The 26,974-nt window shown below is 37.2% G+C and overlaps 1 protein-coding gene across 1 annotated transcript; it reads left to right on the top strand.

Annotated features, from left to right (window-relative positions):
• Window positions 1–547: 547 nt before the first annotated feature.
• Window positions 548–25,745, top strand: LOC127618701 (neurofascin-like). The gene is made up of 27 exons (XM_052091302.1): window positions 548–729; window positions 8,025–8,143; window positions 8,232–8,337; window positions 8,805–8,995; window positions 9,206–9,328; window positions 13,648–13,818; window positions 14,160–14,271; window positions 14,724–14,908; window positions 16,415–16,546; window positions 16,629–16,772; window positions 16,888–16,999; window positions 17,283–17,446; window positions 19,309–19,456; window positions 19,561–19,685; window positions 19,809–19,910; window positions 20,017–20,229; window positions 20,360–20,436; window positions 21,017–21,242; window positions 21,799–21,914; window positions 22,090–22,300; window positions 22,384–22,506; window positions 22,589–22,762; window positions 22,854–22,985; window positions 23,140–23,206; window positions 23,530–23,541; window positions 24,563–24,598; window positions 24,863–25,745. Exons 2-27 carry the CDS (start codon window positions 8,026–8,028, stop codon window positions 25,089–25,091), a joined length of 3,549 nt encoding a protein of 1,182 aa, XP_051947262.1. The 5' UTR covers window positions 548–729; window position 8,025; the 3' UTR covers window positions 25,092–25,745.
• The last annotated feature ends 1,229 nt before the right edge of the window (window positions 25,746–26,974 follow it).

Raw genomic sequence — 26,974 nt, 5'->3', positions numbered from 1 at the left:
CAATAATGGGGCACGTTTTCACATGTTATCAGGTAATCCTTAAATAAAGGGTGGTGGTGTAGTGGTCTAAAGCACATAAAGCACCTTCAAAATGTTTATCACCATTCACTTGCATTGTGTGGACCAACAGAGCTGAGATAATTTTCTTAAAATGCTTGTTTGTGTTCAACAGAAAAAAGAACATCTGAGATGGCATGAGGGAATACATTATTTTGGGGTGAACTGTCTCTTTAATCTTTTAATTTCTATAAAATGAAATAAGAAATAATGGGATAATGTTACCCATACAAAGTTCAGATACTGTTACTGTGACACTCATTGTGTAAATCCTGTAAAGGCTCCTTTAGTGCCATTAAAGATGCTAGGAACAATTACCATTTACCACAGTGTGATGGTAATTAATATATTAACAGATACATCTCTTGGTGAATTTTGCTTAAATGGACTGAAAAAGCCACACGGTCATCATCAATCATGTGACCAGTGGTGACTGGAACATCAGTAAGCAGAGCCCTTATTTGCTATTTGAAGTGCGTTGTTTCTTTTCTAGAACAATTGAACTAAATTCTCTCTCTGGGATCCAAATAATTTTATTTCAGTGCCACAAACTGGGCTCCTTTTCTGTTGTAATAAGAATTTCGACAGTTTGACGTGGCTTAGAAGACAAAACATGGACATCCACAGCACAGAGTGTTCCATTTGACTGAGGTTATTGAATTATCAACTCAGGTAAGAGCATTCTCTTCATTTAGGAAATATGTAAAGAAATATGCCTATATATGGAGAAAATATACAATATATTACACATACTGTATTTATGTTATTAGTAGAGTCTTACTAATGCTACATATAGTAAACGGCACTATAAATCTGACAGGCTTTACTGTTTGAGTTTGTTAAAAAGAGGTTTCCCTGTTGCATCTCCCAAAGCAATATTAATTTCACCATGACTGGATATAAAATCAGAGCGGTAAACATTGTACAGTATGTTTCATTATAATTCCATCATCCTCTCTGACTTCAGGAGAGTTGTGAGTCAGCTCAGCTGCTTAGTGTGAACTAAAGGTGAACAGAAGACAATGTCAACAATACAGACACATTAGCTTCTACCATTTAAGGCCTTGTTAAAATGTATGCTATTACTAATTAACATAACATCTGTAAATAATATGCCTGATAAACTAACTACAATTGTTTTTCTTTGTTTTGATCTTATGTTGTGTTAGCAATGTGCTAAGACAACTGCTGACCTGCTCACAAATAGTCAAAAACATAGTCATCTAAAACATTACATTTGAAAACAAAATTGTTCTGTTTATTTTGCCAGAATCCATCATCTAAGTGTGTGCTCTGAAATTATACAAATATGTTTGCATTCAGAATCAAATAAGATTTAAGTCTTATGAAAAGTTAACCAGCTGTTCTCTCAGTCAAGATGCAGTGCCACTTTAATGTTGAATTGATAAAACCCTCAGAGATATTCTGTAAGAACAGAACTAGCAGCCTATGTCCATGTGGACAGAGGTTTCATTGTCCTGTCTCTGGAGGAAGCAGTTCATTCAGGCCTGTGCCCTGCGCTGTACAGTTTGGTGCATGGCACTGCAACGCTGGTGGTGTCAGATGCACTGCTTAGGATTCTGAAGGTCGAGAGAACATGACCAGAATTAGATCATACTCGTGTCTCTGTTCACTTAGTGATATGACTCAAGAACTTTTTTGTTCTCTCATGACACTCAATATCTTATTAGCTAATGTGTGGAGGGTATATGCAGAGTAAAATACATTATGTGTCCCTGGATGCCTGAGTGCTGGTGTGGGTTGGGAATGTGTCTCAGTGATTGAGATCCTTTTCCACCCCCATCCACTCTCCTGAGACAAGCTCTGCCCTCTGTGACATTGTGTCATAGACCATTTTGACTACCTGATCTGTTTCTTTACTGGACCATTATAACTCACATGAATGCATTTGACATTTTTCCACAGTAAAATAAAATGTAAGTCTACTGAAGGGGTGGACGCCTGAATCACTGAAAATCACTCAAATCGAAATCTCGTAATCTAAAAACCATTTCAGTCTCATTTAGGTGCAGTCACGAGTCGCATGACTGCATTTAAATTTTCACAGAGAAACAAACATTTCTTTCATTGAGTTAGCTTCATTTTTCAGGACCAAACAATGAGGCCCACACATTGATGTCATAATCAAAAAGAATGCTAAATATCTTTGCGCTAAGTACAGGCTAATAAAATCTTTGCTAATAGAAATATAACAAATAACAATAGATACAAATCTAATAATACAAAATACAATGAATTCTTATTTATTGATTGAGTCACTGTTTGTATTATAAAGCATTTTTCACTCTCACCCAACTCATCTCTGCTGTACTTTGTTGTATTAAGACCTCAGTGTTAGTGTTAGCTGGAGAGATGTTGAAGGATGTGATTACAAGTATGCTGCGAGGTGGAAAGAGATAGAGAGAGAGAGAGAAGAATGTGATGAGGAGAGATGAAGGGGTGGAGCATCATTCATGGTCAATGGGGAGAGTGGGCAAATGGTTGAAGACAATGAAAAGTGATGTTAGTTGGAGATATATACATTACAGGAAACATTTGTTTAGATATTCATAACCTTTGGAAGTTCTACTTTTAAAATATGCTGAAATTTTGGCATCTTAATTACCATATTGAGGAAATAATCTGCAGCCCAGATGTAAAAGGTAATCGTCTCAAAATGTACTACTTCATGCAATTTTGTGTAATATAATGAACAATATTTGATTTTGATACTATTTCTGGTAGGCTACCATTTTTTATGGTATGGGTGAAATTTAGATTTTCTTTTAGCATTGTGAAATTACCTGCTGGCACAGATAAATAAGGTTTGTGAATCCTGGATATGTCAGTATAGCTGGTAGGTCAGACTAGGTTTGAGTACAGATGTGTTGCTAAATAACTGGAGGTGTTTTTAGACTGAATGTGTAAGTTGCAGTCTTTCACCAGCATTTTATCAAATTTACATAGCTTTACATAATTCTTTCCCCTTCAAATTAGGAAATAATTTGAAATGATCATTTTAATATAGTTAAAGCTTGTGCAGTGAAATACTGTTTGTAAATTAGGCTATTTTATGCAGACTCATATTTTGTAGCATTTTTAATTTGATTAATTTTGGAATTATTAATGTAAAGGCATTGAAAATTCTAATTTCGTAAAAGGTATTAGTTAATTAATGTTCTGGCAACAAATGCCTTTTGGGAAATTCTTATCCAAGTCATGAAAACAATACTTTGTGTATATTTTGGTTTGTTTTTGATAATTTGCTCATCCACATTGCAATTAGATGCACTGATGCAAACGTTAAAGGGATAGTTCACCAAAAAATGACAATTCTCTCATCATTTACTAACCCTCATGCCATCCCAGATGTGTATGACTTTCGTACTTCAGCTGAACACAAATTACAATTTTTAGAAGAATATTTCAGCTCTGAAGGTCCATACAATGCAAGTAAATGGTGACCTGAACTTTGAAGCTCCACAAAGCACTTAAAGGCAGCATATAAGTAATCCGTACAACTCTAGTGGAATCTTCTGAAGCGATGCAATCACTTTGGATTAGAAACAGATCAATATTTCAATATTATTTTTTACTATAAATCTCCATTTTCCCTTTAAAGTGGAGATTTATAGTAAAAAGGACTTAAATATTGAATGTGAACAAGAAACATAAATGCCACAAGTTTTGTGTTCGTTATTTCTAAGCAAAGAGATTATACTCCCGACACATATTATCATCCGGCTATGTTCTGTTAGCTGCCGCCGACATAATCATCGTATTTTGTTTATGCGTCACTCTGGACTGTATAACGGACAAGTAAGAGACAGCATGGCTGATGAGAGAAGCAGCGGAAAGACACAATATGAATGAGTGAAGAAACATGCCTTTGTTTGCAAGAAGACACCGATCTCACACAAGTTATTGAACGCGTCATTAACAAAGAGTTGTTCAGTTCGGTTCTGTACACACGTGGAATTTATGAAAATGCGATTGTCAGTACCTGAATTTTTCTGGAGTTAATTCGGCTGTAGAATGCTGTTGGTATGCCCGTAAATGTCCGAACTGACTAAAAGGAGAACTGACAACGTCTCCGTCACGCTGCAGTGTGTACATTGCCAGTGTGTATTATATTTAAACAAACACAATACAGCAGTTCCGAAAATATAAAAAAAGAGAAAGAAATATGTGTGCAATAAACCAAATGGAAAAAAAATCCCTGTTATAATAAATACAATAAAATGAAGGTAAAATAAATTACATACATTTGAATTTTTTTTTTAAGTTTCACAGTTTTCGTAAGTCTAGGAGTTCGTGTTGTTATATTTGAAAGGGATTCAATACAAATCTTAAGATTGGTGTGGCAAAATATATTATAAACATTTTTTTTTTTTTGATTGACTTGCTTTGTAAATATGAAACTTCTTTTAATAATTAGATTAAGGACGTATTTCTTGTTTTCTGAAATATATGGGTTTTCTAAACATTAATATATCACATGGTTCTAAATGTAGTTTTGAAAATGCCATGTCTATTTTGAAGTCAATCCAAAAAGAAACTGAATAAATGTTCAACTGTTTAAATTAGAAGTTTACATACACTTTGAAGTCATTTAAACAAATTATTTTTACCATTCCACATATTTCATATTAGCACTATAGTTTTGGCAAGTAATTTAGGACATCTACTTTGTGCATGACATAAGTCATTTTTACAACAGGTTTTTTCACTTTTAATTGACTATTTCACAATTCCAGTGGGTTACAAGTTTACAGGTTAACTGTTCCTTTAAGCAGCTTGGAAAATTCCAGAAAATAATGTCAAGCCTTTAGGCAATTAGCCAGTTAGCTTCTGATACTAATTGGCGTCAAATGGAGGTGTACCTGTAGATGTATTTTAAGGCCTACCTTCAAACTCATGGGCCGTTAACACGACAACGTTTTCAACTAAAAACGCAAATCTTTTTATGCGTTTTGGCTGTTCGTTTACACGGTAATGTTGTTTTGGGGCTATTTTTCAAGTCAAGTCAATTGGTTTTTATTGTCGTTCAGCCATACAGTTAGTACAGTACACAGTGAATTGAGACAAAGTTCCTCCAGGACCATGGTCCTACATAAAAACAACATAGGACACATGAACCACAATGTAAAAAAGTATGGGACAGTACAATAAATTACTAAAAGGAACAGGACAATAGGCACAGTGAGAGACAGTGCATCGCCGACCAGTACACATTTTTAATGAGTAGTGCAAAAAGATGACACTTTCTAACAATGCCAAATGTAAATATAACATCCTATGAAATAGTGTTCTATGTACATAGCAGTTATTGAGGTAGCAGGCAGGTATAAGTGACAATGAATTAAAGTGCAACTCTGGACATGTGCAAAAGTTGGATGGTGTACAGGTGTGTGTGTGTGTGTGTGTGTGTGTGTGTGTGTCAGTCCAGTCTCTGAGTATTGAGGAGTCTGATGGCTTGGGGGAAGAAGCTGTTACACAGTCTGGCCGTGAGGGCCCGAATGCTTCGGTACCTCTTACAAGGTGGCAAGAGGGTGAAGAGTTTGTGTGAGGGGTGTGTGGGGTCATCCACAATGCTGGTTGCTTTGCGGATACAGTGTTTTTTGTAAATGTCTTTCATGGAGGAAAGAGAGACCCCTATGATCTTCTCAGCTGTCCTCACTATCCTCTGCAGGGATTTGGGGTCCGAAATGGTGCAAGTCCCAAACCAAGCAGTGATGCAGCTGCTCAGGATGCTCTCAATAGTCCCTCTATAGAATGTAGTGAGGATGGGGGGTGGGAGATGTGCTTTTCTCAGCCTTTGAAGAAAGTAGAGACTCTGCTGGACTTTCTTGGTAATAGAGCTGGTGTTGAGGGACCAGCCGTCGATGTTCAGCGGAGAACGGTCACTCTGTGCTCTCCTAAAGTCAACAACCATCTCTTTTGTTTTGTCCACATTTAGAGACAGGATGTTGGCTCTACACCAGTCCGTTAGCTGCCGCACCTCCTCTCTGTATGCTGACTCATCGTTCTTGCTGATGAGACCCACCACGGTCATGTCATTGGCGAATTTGATGATGTGGTTCGTCTTGAGTCAGCAGGGTGAACAGCAGTGGACTGAGCACACAGCCCTGGGGGGCTCCAGTGCTCAGTGTGGTGGTGGTGGAGATGCTGTTCCCGATCCGGACTGACTGAGGTCTCCCAGTCAGGAAGTCCAGGATCCAGTTGCAGAGGGAGGTGTCCAGGCCCAGCAGGTTCAGCTTTCCAATCAGGTGCTGAGGAATGATTGTGTTGAATGCCGAGTTGAAGTCTATGAACAGCATTTGAATGTACAAGTCCTTTTTATCTAGGTGGGTGAGGGCCAGATGGAGGGTGGTGGAGATGGCTTCGTCTTTTGAACAGTTTGGACGATATGCGAAAATGTGTTTCAAATTGCACGTTTTTGAAAACGATGCCGTCTCCTTGTAAACATACAAAAACAATGATGTCATGCGCACCTGTATTGTTTGTTTGTTTGACTTTATTGTCTGTTCAGATTTACAGGACAGAAATTCATCTGTCTATAGGCATGAACACTGAGAACTTTGTTCTTACCTCCAGTGCGAACAGACCAACATGAGATCACCAGTTGGAGTCCTTAAAAAGGTGATGTGCTTTATAGTCCAAGGCCACTTGTAGTAATAATGCAACCGCATCATCCGTCCAGACAAAATTGCTCTATGCTTTTGCCAACTTTATTGTTTGTATTCAGTGCTCTGTGGAAGAATGCTTATGTGCGCAGGCACGTAGTGTTTCTTTACAAAGTGACTTTGCCAACTACTGGCCTGACATGCATAATTCAGCGTTTTTAGTCATTTTCGCGGATCCGTGTGAACGGGGGTCATTTTGACAACGTTGTCATCTGTACACAAAACTTTTCCGTATTTAGTACATCATTGTCAAATGTACCCTCAGCTTCTCTCAGCCTCTTTTCTTGACATAATGGGGAAATCAAAAGGAGGGACTGGTTCACTTCACAAAATAGATGACATCATGAGGAAGGAAAATTATTTGGATATATTGAAGCAACATCTCAAGTCATCTGACAGGAAGTTAAAGCTTGGTCGCAAATGGCTTAAGAACAACAAAGTCAAGGTATTGGAGTGGCCATCTCAAAGCCCTGACCTCAATATGATAGAACATTTGTGGGCAGAACTGAAAAAGCGTGTGCGAGCAAGGAGGCCTACAAACCTCACAGTTACACCAGTTCTGTCTGGAGGAATGGGCCACAATTCCAGCAACTTTTTGGGAGAAGCTTATGGAAGGTTACCCAAAATGTTTGACACAAGTTAAACAATTTAAAGGCAATGCTACCAAATACTAACAAAGTGTATGTAAACTTGGTAAACCCACTGGTAATGTGATGAAAGAAATAAAAGCTGAAATAAATAATTCTCTCTACTATTATTCTGACATTTCACATTCATAAAATAAAGTAGTGATCCTAACTGACTGAAGACAGTGAATGTTTTCTACATTTAAATGTTAGGAATTGTGAAAAACTGTTTAAATGTATTTGGCTAAGGTGTATGTAAACTTCTGACTTCAACCGATGTGTTGCAAAAGATACATTTATCATATATAGTACTGATAAATCTTCTGATTGGGCATTTATTGGATAGTACCTATACCTTATTTAGTAAATTAATTCCTCAATTTTATTAGAAATTAAGTATTGTATGTTAATTTCCAGATCTTTTGCCTTGATAAACTGAGTGAGTCACTGTCAGTATAGTCCACCATTAACCCCAAGAAAACACAAAAACAAAACACAAAAACAAAACAACAGCAATTGATTGTGAATTTACAAATGTTGTGGGGTATAAAACAGTATACATTCAAACAAGATGTTTCAAGAAAAGCATTGGGTTAGTACTGAATACATTATTGCTGTTTTAGAATTGGTGTTAACATTTTCTCTGTTGTCATAGCATGATAAGGCAGATTATGTCCACAGCAGAGATGAGAGCTCTGAAATGTTGGAGGATTCCTGCTATACTAATTATTCTACAGCAAACATGGATTTCAGCAATGGAAATACCACCTGATGGTGAGGCAATGTTGCTATTCTGTATCGATCTATTATGTATATGTTGTCATTTAATTTGATAAAATTTAACACTTTTATGTCCCCACAGTCAGACAGCCTCCAATGATCATTAAAGAGAGTGTTCAATACTACATTGTAGATCCAGTTGACCCCATTGTAGTGGAGTGTGAGGCAACAGGGAATCCACCTCCAGTGTGAGTAACCAACACCTGATTTCTGATAAACAGAAATTTTCAGAAATTGCAGCCATTGTTAGAAGCAGGCAGTGAGGGATTGATGCATGCTTTTATCAAGAAACTGGACTATGGAAAGGGACTCTTGTCTGATTTTCACAAGATTGCACTGGAAAAAAAAAACATTTAATTGTGCAGATTAAGAGCAACAAAAGAACACATCACACATACCTTTAAATTGTTTCATCGGCTGCCTTGTAGAACTTGAAGGTCTGGAATTGTGCCAAATAGATCTTTTTTCCAAATAGACTGGCTTATGCCTCCTCATGCTTTTTATTCTACGATCTGTTGACAGTGCTAATATATTGACTGATTTTAAGGGACACATAAAATGTATCACAAGTATGTCACAGATAATGGGCATTTCATGACTTTGGATAATTGTGCACAACTATGTTCCCTCACACTCACCTCGGTTTTGTATGAAGCTTCACATGGACGCGTAATGGAGTTTACCTAAATGTAGCGCGAGATCCTCAGGTCAGCATGAGGAGGCGTTCTGGCACATTGGAGATTTTCTTCTGGGGTCGCCCTGATGACTACGAGGGCGTGTACCAGTGCACAGCGACTAACGAGTTTGGCTCGGCTTTGTCTAGTCACATCCACCTACGTGTCTCTAGTAAGCCTTTACAATGCACTTGCTTGTACAACAATTAATACAATTAAAATGTTTGTCTTTTTATATATTGTGCAGCACTTTGTTCAACCTCGGTTGTTTTTAAATGCTATATAAATTAACATTGATTGATTAATTGATTGATTGATTGATTAATCCCAATTAGTCCATTGATGTGTCAACTTGTCATTGTCATGTCTTTGTATGACTCAGAGGCCCGTACATGGCTGAAAGAATATCTGGAACCAGTCTCGGTGGTGGTTGGACTTCCACTCATTCTTCCATGTAACCCTCCTGTAGGCCCTCCCAAACCTGACACATACTGGCTAAACAGCAGTGAGTATATCATTCAATCATTATGATATATAACACATTCATTTGCCAAAGTTTGTGCTATACAGTTACCACTGTCATTGTGAAGAAGTATGCAAGAAGTAAGAAGAACTTAGTATCTGTTGTACCATTCTTCATCGTTAAGAATATTATGACACAATACATGCCCATGGGCTTTTTTCAACAAAAAGATGTTGATTTAAATGAATGTAAAAGAGAAAGTGGATATCTTTGGTCAGTGTTTCTCAGCTGGTGGGTCGCGACTCAAAATTGGGTCACAGTTCGGTACGATAGGGCCATGGACAGCAGGGAAAGAACAATGCCAGGGTTCTTTCTCCATTGAACATTTTTCGGCAGCCACCCAAGTGTCATTTCAGGACACCAGTGCAAAGTAAATGATATTAATTCCTAATAATTGATCCGCACTTTATACACAATAAATATGCTTCTCAGTGGTGTGCACAGACCTTAGCACAGACAGGGGTAAAAGGATAAAAAAAGGATAAAATACTACTTTTTTTTAGTAGTAATTGTATATACTTAGCAATTAGTTTTGCTTTTTTGAGTATTTAAGGATTTTTTTTATTATTTACACATTTTTTGTATTATATAACATGTAATAGCCTATTCTGTTATATTTCTCACAGATAGCATGGTATTACAAGGTTTTATTATATATTTTTTCACACATGGTCTGTGATAATCCCATGTTTGTGACATGTGTCATAGTAAAACTATGGTATATTTTAAGTACCTTGGAGTACCATGACGGTATCATGAAATATGTATAATCATTATGGACCATGGTTACCTTGGTAACGGCACATGTCTTTTTTTTTATTAGGGCTCTAATGTTTTTCTTATCTCATCACTCTTCACTTTCTCTCACAGACCCGGCGCCAGACACAAATTCACGGACGGGCATTATATTTTTTTCAGGGGGGCACAACTGAGATAAACCTAATTCCCTAATTGCATAATAACATTAAATTATATGACCGATTATGAATTGAATATGTATGATACAATGATAATGATCGATAGTAGCCTGTTACATAATGTACTGACGCTATTCAAATTCATAACTGACGCTAAAGATTTGTGCTGTTTAGGCTCGCGCAGCCTCTCGATGAAACAAATAGGCCTAACTGCAGCTCACACAAAGAAACTCAGTTAGCATACTGCGGTAAAAAATTCAAAATGTGTAAGTTATATTTATAACATGAAGCAACACCATACAACCAAGTGCTGAATACCATCACGACTGAAAATGTAACACTGATTTCGACAGTTCAATAAACAAGTAATTCATATTAAGTCACTTACATTTTAGATGCAATATTGACTTTTTGTTCTATTTTAAAACAACGATCCCAGCAGAAACAGAACGCATCTCACAGTCAACCGTGTTTTCATTACTAAATGATTCAGTGTTTTAAACGAATCGGTTGAGTCAAAGATTCAATGACCCATTCATGAACGACTACTTTATTCTTGATGAATCAGCTGTTTGAAAAAAATGACTCAATGACACTCTTAACACCGCAGCCGCTTATCCCTTACCCACCTGTGGCCGTGACGTCCCTTGCTTGAGGCTATGGCTTTGGCAAGTAACGTTAGACCAACTAGTATCGCTGGAATGGGTAGCCTCTGCAGTGTTGGGAGTTGGATCGACCTCTTGTGAACTGCTACACCCTGGGTCTTCTCCCCTTACCTCGCTGCTCTCTTCTGCCAACTTTGGTGGTCTTTGATTAAAGAAACGCCTTTTATCCATGGTAACTGTCACACGAAATAGCTCAGCATAGTTGTTTAAAAAAAAAAAACAGCTATCGTTATTAAGCGCTACTATGCTTAGGACACAAACAAACATTCCCGTGCTCACTATCGACAAACCAATCAAATCCATTTAAAAATATAATTTTTTAAATCAGACCAAACACATTTTTATTTTTATTCAGGAGTTTATTCATCATGTATATACAAAACGACAACTTACCAACTTGTAACGAAAGTTACAGTAGCCTATTGATAAAAAAATATAAATAAAAGTGCAAACAAGCAAGGACTGGTGGTTGGTCGACTCCCGCGGGACTACTAACATTTACGACTAGATTTGATGGTCGAGTGCGGTCGCGGGCGGTAATGGGTTGCGGGAGAATAAAATGATTCGTGGGACTCCCTATCTAAATAAAACATCCAAAAACAAATACATTGTTATTCATCTATTGCACAAAAGCAATAAGAACATCTAAACAAAATAACGATTTACAGTCACAAGCATAAGTAGATGTTCTATTTATAACGTGTTTTGCAGCGTTGTGCAATGTAGCCAATCACAGACATATGTGTTGATTTCTAAAACGCAATGGCCAATCAGATGCATTTCAGATAAAATCCACTCACCGCTCAAAACGTTGGAGTTTTTGTTCAGTGCTGAATTCTGCATGCTAAATAATAAAAGAGCTTTGTGAGATTGCGATGAAATGAGATGTGAGACGTGACGTAGAGTTGATGAAGGGAGACAGGATCGTCCAGGGCGGGCACTAGTGACTCACAGGGCGGGCCAGGCCCCCAATGCCCGCCCATGGCGCCGGGACTGTTCTCACATCTCTGCTCCCTCACTTTATCCTGTCATCTCTGCTGCTTTCACTTTGGCTGAATCAGACAGCTCCTTCAGTTTATGACTGTATTGAACGATGATATAGACGGATTGAACTTCTATCACTGAAAGTGATGTGACCCCTCCAATTATAATGAATCAATCTGTATGACGGCAAGCATGCAATGTCGGAAATGTGATAGCAATATTATTATTTTGATGAACTTACAACACAATACATAGAGTGGACTTTTATCTGACCTGTTACTCATCTGAGCACTTCGATGTTCCGGTTGAATTCCGAACAGCATTTATTGCTCCCTTGAAGGGCACTGCTGCATGAGGGGACACCACACGTTCAAATCTAAAGTGAGAAAATGAATCTTTTCCTAAACCTTCATCAAGACTGTTAGCAAAGGGTACATTCATACAGTCATGCCATGTTTCCTTCAGAGTACCCACATCAAGGGCTCTGCACTTTAGAGAGAGTTGGTCATTGGGAGGATCACTTGTGATTATAATCCGCCCCCGATCTGCATGCCCTATTAAAGGCAACTCCGCTTAATATATCGCATAATAATAACACATTATTTATGTTATTGTGAGATTATGACGAGATTTTAATTTTGTTTTATTTAACTATTTTAATTAAATTATTACAAAATCTTCCTTTTTTTCTGGATGACCAAAAGGGCACTTTTAGATTTGTTAACGAAAGGGACAGGGCTTGTGACCCTGCTGCCCCCTTCTGTGCACATCACTGATGCTTCTCATCTGAAATGCGCATTTGTGAGGTGCGCTTGAAGCAGGGTTTTCACTCGATTGTGGCACCAGCATTACTCGATTTACAGTAGTAACATTAACTGTATTTTGACAAAAATGGTATGTTTCATATGAAATCATCTATTAGTTAGAATCTATTAGACCTAATTTTCATTACATCTATGCCAGTTGTAGTTTAAGTTTCTAAATGTGTTTAGGCTACTGTTTTTTCATAACCAATACTATAATTTATTTATTTATTTATATATTTATTTATTTTTAAGAAAGACTATTAACCTAACCACAGTAATTAGGAACCATCCCTGGCCATAGCTGTGGTTGTATGGCATTGCAATGACTGTAAATATTAGGGCAAGTATATGAAGTCTGACATCCAAAGATTTATGGACAAAGTTGTCCTCCTGTGTAAAATATGTTCTGCTTAAATTGTGTTTGATATTAGGAAATAAACTTGATAATAAATACAATGGCTCTTATAAATAAATAGGCCCATCATCTTTTAAAGGGGTGGGGACTTGTGCATCTTTTGTTGTTGAAATCAACAACAATAATAATGTCACTTGATGCCCTTATACTCAAAAACCATGAACAAATAAAATAAAAGAAAATGTGACCCAAGATGCATTAAATACAGGCAATTTTTTCTGTGTTGGGTCACTACTTGAAGTCCAATGTAAAATTTGGGTCCTGAAGCAAAACCAATTGAAAACCAGTTGAGTCCTTTAACCAGTCATATATGAATTTTAAAGTATGAATTTTAAAAAGTACAAATATTTCTTGTTGTCTTACAACTAATATTAGGCCATAAAAGCTGCATACACAATATTAGAATTGGAAACAATAGTTTTAGATGAAGTATAGCATGTCACACTGCAGGACATTTCAACTTTCCAAAGTATTTCATAAGTCAACTACCCAAAAGTTTCTCTTTATTCCATAGCAATGGCACCTATCCGTCAGAATCGTCGAGTATCAATGGCTAAGAATGGAGACCTGTACTTCTCCAGTATCGTAGCAGAGGACGCTCTTACAAACTACGTCTGCGTTGCCCGATTCTCCTTTACGAACACCATCCAACAGAAACCACCTCTAATCCTACAGGTGCTCACAGGTCTGTGTGCTCAATTGTATACTTAAGTATAATTACACTGGGTTTGATTTTGCCTTTGAATTACAATTTTGGGTCTAAAAAGGCTGATCTAATATTTCTCCCTCTATGTCTATGGTTGTGTATATTCAGTTGTGGATGAACAATGATTAAAACCATCTAACAGTCTAATGCAGTGGTGAGTTAGGACTCTTTCTTATGCCTCTATATAGTAAATACTCAGCAGGCCATTACTGATCTACTAACTAGCTAATCATGCTTTGGCTTGGTATGGCAGTTTGTGAGTGCTCTTACATTCAGTGTGGAGTTCTTCATTTATAGGTGTGTTACTTTTGTTTATTTAGCTCGCATGGCAGCCCATACAGCACCCAAGTTTATGAAACCTAAAGGAACTGCCAGCACAATGATCGCAATGTTGGGGGAAGAACTTGTTTTGGAGTGTTTTGTTGCTGGAGTGTGAGTCTTTAAAGCCTTATTATTAAATATCTGTCATGAAGGCATGGTGCAGAGTATCTAAAAAAAAAAATAATCTCTGTCATTATTTAAAGGCAATGTCCTTATTGCTGTTGAATTCTATGAAGGAAACATTTCACATAAAAATACAAAATCTGTCACCCTTTACTCACCGTCATGTCTTTGCAATCCTGAATGACTTTCTTTCCCGTGGAACACAAAAGGTACATTTTTAATTTTACTTTCATTATATGGAAAAGAGTGGCAATTCACGTTTTGTGTTCCACAGTAGAAAAACAGTGAGTTTGGAACAATGTAAGGGTGAGATATGTAAATGATGACAGAATATTCGGGTTTACTATTCCTTTAACGTTTAATGTCTGTAAGACATCTTCTTTAAGCAGCAACATTTAAGACAACTTAAAACAACACAGATTCTCTCTTTTATGTTGTAGTCCAACTCCCTCCATCAAATGGACCAAAAATTGGGAGGAGTTGTCCATGGCTGAAAAGAAGTTGGAGAACTTTAATAAAACGCTCAGAATAAAGAAGATCTCCATGGACGATGGAGGAGACTACATTTGCACTGCTTCAAACAGGATGGGCAGCATGGACCACGTCATCACTGTCAGGGTCAAATGTAGAATACTTTATTACTTTAATGTTATCGTTAATATCTATCACTACTGACTTATTTCATTGAGATATGGATTTTCCTTAACAGAATAGTTCTACAAAAATGTACATTCTTTCATTTACTCACCTCCATGTTGTTCTAAACCCATATGACTTTCACTCGCCCATGGAAGCCCTTACTCTAGAAATCACAGAATGTAGGATTCCACCCTCAGACCTAAAACCATTACTAAATTCCTATATCTCTAACAGGTGCCAGATGGAATGGGATGAGTGTAAAAGCTTTATGAAGTAAATCCTAGTATAACCAATAAATCTTTAAAAATAGACATGATGAAATTGTATATACTAGGTGTTGAATAGGTCATTCAAGACTGACACATTGGTTTTTATTAAAAGGTGAAAAACCTCCATCATGTCTTCCCTGTCAGACTATACTGACTATTAAACACATTTTATTGGATTGCACTGTTTTATTACTATTAGACAAAGGTTTTATTCAGAAACAAGCTTAACAGATATTTTTAAAAATGTATCACCTAAAAATATTTGAGAGTTTCTGTCTAACATAAATCTAAAATTCCTTATTTAATTTGTATGTTTTTTGATATTTAAACTGTTCTCGCCATGTGGATAGCCTTGTTGCTGACATGGCTATCCACAATATATAAATAAATTCAGTCTCCAATGGAACACCAATAAAAACATCAATCAAATTAAAATGAATAGGGACTGTAGCTGTCAAGCTCCAAAATGACAAAAAGCACCATAAAACTTTAATAAAAGTTGCCCATACGACTCATGCGTTATAATCCAAGTCTTTTGAAGCCATAAATAGCTTTGTGTGAGGAACAGACTGAAATTTGGCCTGGTTTGGCCTTGAAAGCTACTTTCACTTTCAAGATATGGAAAAGAGTTTAGAATATTCTTCATAAATTCACCTTTTGTGTTTCATAGAAGAAAGTAATACAGGTTTGAAATGACATAAGGATAAGTAAAGGATGGCAGAATTAAAATTTTGGGGTGAACTATCCCTTTAAAGGTGCACTCAGTAACTTTTGTCTTTGTGTCGTCTTGGACCTACACTGACATCTAGCGGCTTGGATGCAGCATCATTTAAAATCTATAGTTTTCAGTTTCAGATGCCATCGTAGAAATGTAGTTTTCACAGTCAGCCATGATTACTTTAATCAATGAGTGAAAGTGGCAAATAACAGGTCGGACACTGAGATTAAGTGAGAAGTATTCTGCTGGTCATGTGATTCTAACATGGCGTGTATGGACCCTCTCCATGTAGAATAAAACAGCTTTTCTACTGCTATGACTGAAGTCTTCATTTTAATCTGAGTGGTCATGATTTCCTACAAATATTGCAAAATTACAATTCCTATCTTTAGGAATTTATAATGAGGGAAAAATGACTGAGTGCACCTTTAAGAATGACAAGAACTAATTTAAAATACAATTTCAATTTAATCTGTATTTCTCTGAATCTGAAACTTGGGTGCAGCGGTTCCATTCTGGGTGGAGAAACCTGAGAGTCTGGTTTTGTCTCGAGATGACAGTGGTAGTATAGTGTGTAGAGCTGATGGAATTCCTCGGCCCCAAATTCAATGGCTGGTCAATGGAGAGCCTATCATGGGTAAGAGAAAAAACAGATTTATGCGCAAACACCTGCAATTGAAAGCCTTTTTTAACATACACAATCTCTCTGTTCACTTCAGATGCCCCTAGGAGTCCAGGCAGACAGGTTACAGAAGACACTTTGACATTTGAGTCTGTGGTTCCAGACAGTGCTGCTGTGTTCCAGTGCAATGCTTCAAACCAGTATGGCTATATCATGGCAAATGCTTTCTTGGCTGTAATGGGTAAGAGATAGAAGAGGCTGAATAAAAAAAATAAAAGAAAATAAAAAAATAAAAAAGTTGAATATTCATGTACTGCTAACTTTAACCAGTGGTTGTTCCTGACTGTTGTCTGTAGATATGAAACCGCGACTGTTGGGACCCAGAGATGAACTTGTTAAATCGACAGAAGGCAATCATACTCTTTTAGACTGCCCATATTTTGGCTCTCCTAAGCCTGACCTGCGGTGGTAATTGAGCTTTTGTCTTGTCATTTATTGCAGAATTTAAGTCAGTTCTTTATATAAACTTGTCAGTAATTTTCACTTTTGTCACACATCACAAGACTATGACAGACACAAAAGTCTGTAACTCAAGTTAGCATGGAAATGTATGATTCGCACTGCAGATGTTTACAAATAGAAAAGATGAATATGGTGGTGTGCTGTATAAACAGAACAAAAAAAATAGCTAAAAGCATGTTAAGAATATTTAAATATTTTCAATATATTGTGTGTATGTGTGCTTTTTAAGGTCAAAAGGAGGAATGGGTATGTTAGAATTAGGTCATTACAGTGTTCATCTTAATGGTACATTGGAAATCAAAAACACAAAGCTACAAGATCAGGGAACCTATGTGTGCGTTGCGAGCAACGTCATTGGACGAGATGAGAAGGAGGTTCAACTGGAGGTCAAAGGTTAGTCTCTGGTACAGATGTGGCTCTTGTCAGATATAACTTTGAGTTTAGTATCTACAGTGGTAAAAAAGTATGTGAACCCTTTGGAATTTGCTGGTTTTCTACATTAATTAGTCATAAAATATGATCTCATCTTCATCAAAATCCCAAGTATAGACAAACACAATGTGCTTAATCTAACAAGACACAAACAGTTATAATCTTTCATGTCTTTATTGAACACATCCCATTAAACATTCACAATGCTGTGGAAAAGTAAGTTAAACCTTGCATTAATTACTGACTGAACCTCATTTGGCAGCAAATACCTCACCCAAGCATTTCCGGTAGCTGCAGATTAGACCTGCACAATGTTCAGAAGGAATTTTGGACCATTCTTCCTTACAGAACTGCTTCAGTTTAGCCATATTCTTAGGATGTCTGGTGTGAACAGCTCTCTTGAGGTCAGTCCACAGCATCTCTATTGTGTTAAGGTCTGGGCGTTAACTGGGCCATTTGAAAAAAGTGGATTTTCTTTTTTGGTGGACATTCTGTAGTGGATTTACTTCCGTGTCTAGGGTCATTGTCCTGCTGCATCACCCAACTTCTACTGAGCTTCAGCTGGCTCAGAGCCACCCTGACATCCTGTTGAATATCTTGATAAATTTAGGAATTAACTTTCCCTAGATGATGGCAAGTGGTCCAGTCCCCAAAGCAGCCCCAAATCATGATGCTCCCTTCACCGCAATTGGGATGATGTTTTCATGTTAGTATGCAGGGCCCTTTTTACACCATATGTAGTGGTGCATGTTCTTCCCAAACAATTCAACCCTAGTTTTATCAGTCCAAAAAAAAATGTCTGGTCTTTGGCAACCTTCAGGCGCACAGCAATGTTTTTGGAACCCAGCGGCTTCCTTTGTGGTGTCTTGCCATGGACACCATGCCTGTTTAATGTTTTCTGTACAGTAGACTCATGAAAAGAGATATTAACCAGTTCCAATGATGTTTTCAAGTCTTTAGCTGTCACTCTAGCATTCTTTTTACCTCATTGAGCATTCAGCGTTGTGCCTATTGGCTGGACAGTCACTTTTAGGGAGAGTAGCCACAGTATTAAACTGTCTCCATTTATGGACCATTTGTCTAATTGTGGACAGATAAATATCTAAGGTCTTTGAGATAACTTTGTAACCCTTTTCAGCTTTATGCAAAGCAACAGTTCTTGATCGTAGGTCCTCTGAGATTGCATGGTCCACGTCAGCAGATGCTTCTTGTGAATAGCATACTAAAAATGTTTGAGTGCTTTTTATAAGTCACTTTTTTAAAGTAGCTTTAACCCACACCTCCAATCTCGGTTCATTAATTTGATGTCAGGTTTAACTTTTGTTGACGTCATTAGCCTAGGGTTCACATACTTCACTGTGAATGTTTGAATGATGTATTCAATATGTACAAGAAGAATAAAATAATGTTTGTGTTATTAGTTAAAACAGATTGTGTTTGTTCATTATTGTAACCGATGAAGATCAAACAAAATTTTGAGACAAAGGGGTTCACATACTTTTTCTTGCCACTGTATTTTAATTATGTAAATAAAATAGATAAAGATTTTTAATTTTACTATGTTAAACATCCAAGAAGGTCAGAACTATGTATGGTATGTATAATTGGTTTATTATATAAAATAAGACAATCTGAATCAATTAACCAATCAAGTTTAAATTAAATAAAAACTGCATTTTTATATTTTTTTCTATATTATTATTCTCCAATTTTATTTCACAAAAAAGAAATCTAAATATATTTTGTGGTTGTCTTTATTTAATTTGAAATGCTATGTAAATTGAAATACTTGTTAATTTATTAAACCTGTGTTTATTTTGTAGAGCCCACTAAAATTGTCAGTGCCCCGCACAATGCTGTAGTCATAAAAGGCAGCCTGGCTCGATTTGATTGTAAGATAAAATTTGATCCGACTCTGAAGGTTACTGTCACTTGGCTAAAAGACAAGAAGTTCTTGATCTTGGGAAGGAGGTAAATACAACTGAGCGGTTTCTGGCCATTTTTCCATTGGATCTTGAAACAATTTGCTAAGTAAAAAGATAATATTTTTGACTATTATTGTGTGTGTGCTGTAGAATGACAAAGGATGAAGATACTCTGAGCATTGCTGATGTGTACAGAAGAGATGAAGGCATATATACCTGCAGAGTTAAAAGTGAACTGGAGGAGGTTACTGCTTCAGCTAAACTCACTGTAATGGGTACCTACACGTATATTCTCTCTTTCTCTGTTACATACATACACTCACACACAATTGTATGAATGTAAACTGTGGTACTTCAGAAATGCATATACAGTATATGGTGTATACTTTTGTGTTTAGACCGTCCAGACCCCCCCACTGATTTAGAGGTGTCTGACCCATCAGAGAGGAGTGTTAGACTCACCTGGGTACCAGGACTGAGCAATCACAGTCCTATTAAAGGTAGACAATAAAGAGATTCATCCTAGCGTGCACACAATTCAAAATATATATTGTAAACAACCATATAGCCTCACAAGAATGTGATATTGTATGAATTCTCTTTTAGAATACTTGGTGCAGTATACCGAAGATCTCCTTGCTGACTATTGGCTGATACCGAGTGGCTGGAAGAACCTGACTGGTTATCCTGGCAACCTAAATTCTGTAGTTTTACAGCTGACGCCATTTGTAGAGTACCGGTTCCGGGTCATCGCTGTAAATGGTATAGGTCCCAGTAAACCCAGCTGGCCATCTGCATACTACCAAACTGGTGGGGCTGGTAGGTCATTTCAGATAATAAGAGCTTCTGTTAGCAGTTCTTAGGTCTACTGCTTCATATTAGCTGGATGGGTGTACAATATACATCTGTTATTATTATAATATTATAGAAGTGTGTTTTATGTCTGTAGTGCCTGATACCATTCCAAGAAACATCCAAGGACTGGGGAGTGGAGTGTTCAGAAATAACATGGAAATCAGTTGGGAGGTGATGGACAGATGATTGATATATGCAATTCATTTTTTCGTTCAGAAACGAAAGTTTTACATGGTGTGCATGATTTTAAATGCAATGCTCTTCACAGTGTATACAAGATGAGATTGCCACTGGCACAGGAAATGGGAAAACTCATTGTTTTATTCCTCTTGTTTTCGTTTTGGTGGTTTAATGGCAGAAATATTCAATACTTGCTACATGGAGTTTTATAGAAAAAAAAAAACTTTAGGTATCATAGATGATCTAACCCTTGTGTTGTGTATGTTTGTGGTAACACCTTTTGTGTTCCCAATCAAAAATGACCGGTCCACTAAGATTTTAATAAATCTCTTATCTAAACAAAATAGGTGAAGCTTCGAATCTAGACTTTACAATGCATATAGCCGATCCTACAATTCTTAAATAATGCTTTTTAATTGGCTAAAAAAAACAAACAAACAGTTTTGTTCTCATAATTAGCAAATTTGTTATTACAAAAATGATATTCAGAGTTGGTAAAAACAAAAAAGATGAGATAGCCTTGGGTTATATATTGTGTCCCTCACTGTGATGTTTTTTTTTCTGTCTATAGCCACTAGAGTACAGACAATGGAATGGCCCAAAACTGGGCTACATGGTTTGGTGGAGACGAAGGGATTCAAGGGAGGAGTGGAAGAACTACACAACATACTGGTGGTGTAGCTACAACATCTATGACACTGACACCTTCACACCCTATGAGATTAAAGTTCAGGCCATCAACTTCTTCGGATCTGGCCCAGAATCCCCTATCGTCATTGGCTACTCTGGAGAGGACCGTAAGTTGCATCACAACATTCAAAACATTGGTTGGAAACTGTCAAAACACTGCTTGTTACATCACAAAAACACAAGATTCAATTCACCAAAATATATTACATTTTATATGTTGGCAAATCAACAACACACCCATAGGTACTTAAAATTAATTCAATGTCAAATCCATGGTCATAAATTGGGAGTTATTCCCCACTTTGCTGCTATAACCCTTTCCACTCTTCTGGGAGGGCTTTTCACTAGATTTTGGAATATGGCTGCTGGCATTTGCAGGGGATGTATTGAAATTTGTGTCACAAATCTGCAGAAATCTACACACGCACACAGATTTTTGTTATGTTTTGTTTTATGCACCTGTTAGGAATGAGCGTAGCTACAATAGACAAACCCATTAATTAGAAGGGTTTGTCCAGTGTTCACTTACTTTTTACCATGTAGTATATCAGAACATCAAAAAAACTCTTATGTAAGCACTTAAGTTCAGAACTTATTCCATAAAGAAATGTTAAAGAAAGAACTCGCAGTCAACGCTTCTCTCAAATTGGGTTTCTTGAACAGGTCCTATTGCCGCCCCATCTGAGCTGAGTGTATCAGACATTGAGACCACAAAGCTGACAGTTCATTGGGAACCAGTGGCACGTGCTGACATCATGGGCGAAATAAAAGAGTACAAAGTAAGACTTGAAAATATGGGCATTTATACAATTATTTGACTAATTATCACTTATTGTACTTGTAAGAATTAATTACTAAAATGTGAAGGATTTGTGGCTTCTTCCCTGAATAGTTAAATAATGTTCATACAGTCAATGATATGGGCCAGTGATGAAGCTGTTGCTGATTTCTCAGGTTTACTACTGGAGAGAGAGCAGTCGTCTGCCCTGGCACACTCTGAGCAGGAGAATTAAGACCAAAAGTTTTAAAGCTAATGGACCACGTCTGTCTGGGACCCTGACTGGTCTCGTTCCTTATAGTAACTACAGGATGTATATTGTTGTGGCCAATAACCGCTATGAAGGTCCGCCTAGCTACACTATTGAGTTTCAGACACCTGAAGGAGGTATGAAACTGAACAGCCTGACATTGACATATCTTACATACACAGACATGGCCCTGACCAAATGCATCTCCCTTTCACTGTAGTGCCATCGATTCCCAGATCTTTCAGAATCATGCACAGGCACTATGACACCATCTACCTGGACTGGGAAGAACCCGCAGAACCAAATGGCATTCTGACTGGATATATCCTTAAATACCAGACCCGTGAGTCTTACATTCTCATCACATAATCTTGAATGCACTTACAATTTCAGTGAGTTAGACACTGACGAGTTGCCCTCTGTAGTAAACGTCACCTTGGGGGACAGAATCCAGGTGGAAAACATTCCTCCAAACATCACCTACTTCTCACTCCGTCGCTTTGACCGATACACACGATACAAGTTCTCACTGGCTGCTCAGACCCAGGTTGGGGTCGGGGAGGCATTTACTGAGGAATCGCCCCATTTTACAACTGAGGGTAAGAGAACATTCACAAGATCAACCTAGAAACTCTCTGAAAAAGGATTCCTAACGCTTGAAGATATCTGCTTGTTTTCTTGTGTAAACAGAGTACACAAGGGAGCAAGTGGACATTGTGACACAGGGTTGGTTCATTGGTTTGATGTGTGCAGTTGCTCTTCTGGTCCTCATCATGCTTATTGTCTTTTTCATCAAGAGAAGTCGAGGAGGAAAGTACCCAGGTAATCTGACGTGAGAGAGATCACCCTAACAAAACAACAAAACAATCAATTAGACTGACCGCATTATTAGAAGCACCTAAGATACATGGCAAAATATGTCATAAATGGCATAATTCTTGTTTTGTGTTTTGTGTCTTGTCTTTTTTTGTTTTAGTGCGGAACAAAAACGATTTCACACTGGAACCAATGGATGATAGGGAGAATGGAACATTTGATTACAGGTAACTTTGTTTGATAAGCAGCCTTATGTAAATTGACAATACAGAAGACAATTGAGCCAAAATCCCTTTTTCATTTGATTATTTTAAGTTGACTTGTATTTACTACAGGCAAAGTTTTTTCGGTGATGCACTGAAAGTACATGAAAACTGTAATTGATCAAATAATTTACATCATAACATTATCATAATTGCATAAATTAATTAGGAGTATGTACAGTATGCCACAATATTTGTCCCTCTCACAATTCATCCCTTTATTCATCAAACATCTCTCACTCTTTTCATTCCTCTTTTACCCCCTTTTTGCAATTGGACCACTGAAGGTCTCTTGAAAGGTATGATGCATATCATACATTACAATGTTAAACTTTTTCTTATTTGATTTAAAACGAGACTTAAAGGATTTTCCGGGTTCAAGGCAAGTTGAGCTCAATCGCCAGCATTTGTGGAATAATATTGATTACCACAAAATTAATTTTGACTTACATTTACATTTACATTTATGCATTTGGCATAATTTTGACTTGGCCCTCCTTTAAAAAAGTACAAATCTGGGTTACAGTGAGGCACACAATGGAAGTTGTGGTGGTGGTGTAGTGGTCTAATGGTAATCAGAAAGTCGCTGGTTCGATCCCCACAGCCACCACCATTGTGTCCTTGAGCAAGGCACTTAACTCCAGGTTGCTCTGGGGGGATTGTCCCTGTAATAAGTGCACTGTAAGTCGCTTTGGATAAAAGCGTCTGCCAAATGCATAAATGTAAATGTAAGTTAATAGGGCCAATCCGTAAACATTAAACTACTCACTGTATTAGAAGTATAGACACAAGACATAAACAATATGTGTGTTTACATGATTTTAGTGTGATGAAATTGCTAACCTTTTCTGTTTAAGTTATAGCCAATGTCATGATGATGTAATGCCAACAAACCCTAAAAACGCCCAAAATTACAATATAAACAGCTTTACAGCTCAGATAATACATGAGTTTTAACAGAAGGATTAAAGTGCTTTTATGAAATTATAAGCTTCACATTTCTGCTTTTAGACCCTCCAAAATTGACCCCATTAATATCCATTGTGAGTGATTTTTCAAAATATTTGATTTGAGTCAAAATATTTTTTTGTGGTAATCAACATTATGCCAAATGCTGTCGATTAAACTTATTTTGTATTGAACCCAGAATATTCCTTCAACATAGGAACATACAACATTTGTACTTCAGTAGAAGGTTACATGTTTTATGATATATTTCTATATTTGGCTTAAACATTAAGGCAAACTGAGTAAGTTTATTGGCTTCTCCACACAAAACTGAACATTAATGCAACTTTATTAATTTAATATCTACTGCAGGATAACACGAGTGACCACCCTGCCCTACTCTAGACGGTAAGTTTCTCTTTACGGTTTGTTTGGAATAATATCACCTCACTTCCTTCACAACCTCATTTCAATGCACCAAAGTATCTAATCTCATTTAATGCATTTTTTCCATTACAAATGATATAACCAGCATAATCATTTCAGTGAAAAGTTAAACTTTATTTCCAGGTTAGGTAGATAAGATTTGGAATTGCAATAGACTTTTGAACCCCACTGTATGTTTGTGCAGCAATACCTGCATGTGTGTTATTAATTTGTATTCTGCACCAGTGAGGAGGAAAGTCGACAAGGACGCAGTCAAGCTGTGACCGAGCACATTGGGAGGAGAACAAACAGTGACGACAGCCTCATGGAGTATGGAGAGGGGGAAGAGATTGAGTTTAACGAGGATGGCTCTTTCATCGGAGAATACACAGGCATCAGTAAGAGGAACATAGACAGGAGCCTGTACCATGACAACTCTGATGCCACATCTCCTGTGGCCTACTCTTTTGCTTAGAGAAATCATGAGTTAATGGTAGGATGCCCATCATCATAAACTGCCTTTACACAGCTGAGGTGACTTCACAATATAAGACTTAGAGTAAACTGACTATGCTCTGTTTTATCCCATGGACAGACTGGAAAGGATGTATAGAAGGTGTGTTTAGAAGTTGTTTGGCCATTAAGCTGAGTAAAGCTGTGTTTCTGGGGATTTAAAAGCACCAATCAGATTTATTTTTAAAATCCACAAATCACGTGAGGGGAAGCCAGACAAAGACGTCCTGATGTGTTTATCATGTTGATAAGAAGACAGAAGAGATGTGGCTGATTCACTCATTTCCAAAAATAACATTCATAATCAGTTCAGACATTTACTTATCTGTAGACATGTTGGATTTACAGAACTCCCACAATGTGTTGTTAAATAACCTGTGTTTGATATCACTGATAATTTCAACTAATGCTGATTTTATATTTTACAATATCATGTTTTTCTGTATGTATGTTTGTGTTTCTGTACTGCGATTCCTTGTAGTAATGGTAGGTTACCTCAACAGGATACAGACCGTAAATTCTTAGGCAGAATTCAGTCTAACTTTCAGCTGCTAGTTTTAAACTCATGCATATCACAGTATGAGTTGCATGGTATTCATTGTATGTTTTAGTCTGTAATCTGGTAAGAGTACTATCATAAGTGTTGCAGTGTTATTAAAACTTTTGAAATCAATGAAGAGACTGTCATAACTGCAGAAAGTATCACTCTAGGCAACATCTCCTCAATGATTGTTGCAAACACAGATAAACTGCATTTTTGTGATCCATATTTGGAGTTAGATATGTTAGGGTAAAAATGATTCTGTTTTCACACAGAGCTATTTGTAACTGTAGCATGAATGTGCATTTTGCATTCTGAAAGATGTGATAGAACCAAAGAGCATTATTTTATAGATCTATTGGAATTTTCAATTGCTAGAATCACAAGGCTGACATGCTTATACTCTCCACCAGATGGCAGAGCGAACTCACCCAAATCCTCAACAATATGTTTAGAAATAGTCCACTGACCATCAAACCACAATCATACACTCACCGGCCATTTATTAGGTACTTTATTTGATACACCTGTACATCTTATTCATGATGCGATTATCTAATCAGCCAATTGTGTGGCAGCAGTATTATGTATAAAATCATGCAGAGAGGTCAGGAGCTTCAGTTAATATTCACATCAACCATCAGAATGGGGAAATTTTTTTCTCAGTGATTTAGACCATGGTACGATTGTTGGTGCCAGATGGGCTGGTTTACTGCTGATCTCCTGGGATTTTCACACACAAAAGTCTATAGAATTTACTCAGAATGGTACGAGACAAAAATAAAACAACAACCAGTGTGTGGCAGTTCTGTTGACGAAAACTCTTTGTTGATGAGAGAGGTCAACGGAGAATGGCCAGACTGGTTTGAGCTGACATAAAGACTACGGTAACTCAGATAACTGCTCTGTACAATTGTAGTGAGAAGAATAACATCTCAGAATGCACAACATGTCGAAACTTGAGGCAGATGGGCTACAACAGCAGAAGATCCACATATCGGGTTCCACTTCTGTCAGCCAAGAACAGAAAGCGGAGGCTGCAGTGGGCCTATCATTTGTGTACCTTAGCAGAAATCCAGATTTGTCAGACCAGTCAATATTTTTCCAATTTGTAGTCCAGTTTTGGTAAGCCTTAAGAAATACAATTTCACAAGAATCAGAAAAAGGCTTGTCTTACACAACCTATACTATAATCATGTGAAATGATCTTATGTCCAAAGATATAATTCATCCATGAGTCACGTTTCCTGCTCTAAATAAAGAACATTGTGTGATGTCCTTGTGACATTTTCTTGTTGCTAAAT

The sequence above is a fragment of the Xyrauchen texanus genome, chromosome 25 (genome assembly GCF_025860055.1).
Source record: "Xyrauchen texanus isolate HMW12.3.18 chromosome 25, RBS_HiC_50CHRs, whole genome shotgun sequence".
Taxonomy (NCBI): domain Eukaryota; kingdom Metazoa; phylum Chordata; class Actinopteri; order Cypriniformes; family Catostomidae; genus Xyrauchen; species Xyrauchen texanus.
The sequence above is the reverse complement of the archived record's forward strand: the minus strand, read 5'-3'. Positions and strand labels throughout refer to the sequence as shown.

Excerpts from the sequence above, each read along its gene's own strand:
- LOC127618701 (XM_052091302.1), top strand. The coding sequence starts at position 8,026 with ATGATAAGGCAGATTATGTCCACAGCAGAGATGAGAGCTCTGAAATGT. Across the intron at positions 16,547-16,628 it reads CAATGGAGAGCCTATCATGG|ATGCCCCTAGGAGTCCAGGC; the intron begins GTAAGAGAAAAA and ends TGTTCACTTCAG. Across the intron at positions 21,243-21,798 it reads TGGCTACTCTGGAGAGGACC|GTCCTATTGCCGCCCCATCT; the intron begins GTAAGTTGCATC and ends TTTCTTGAACAG.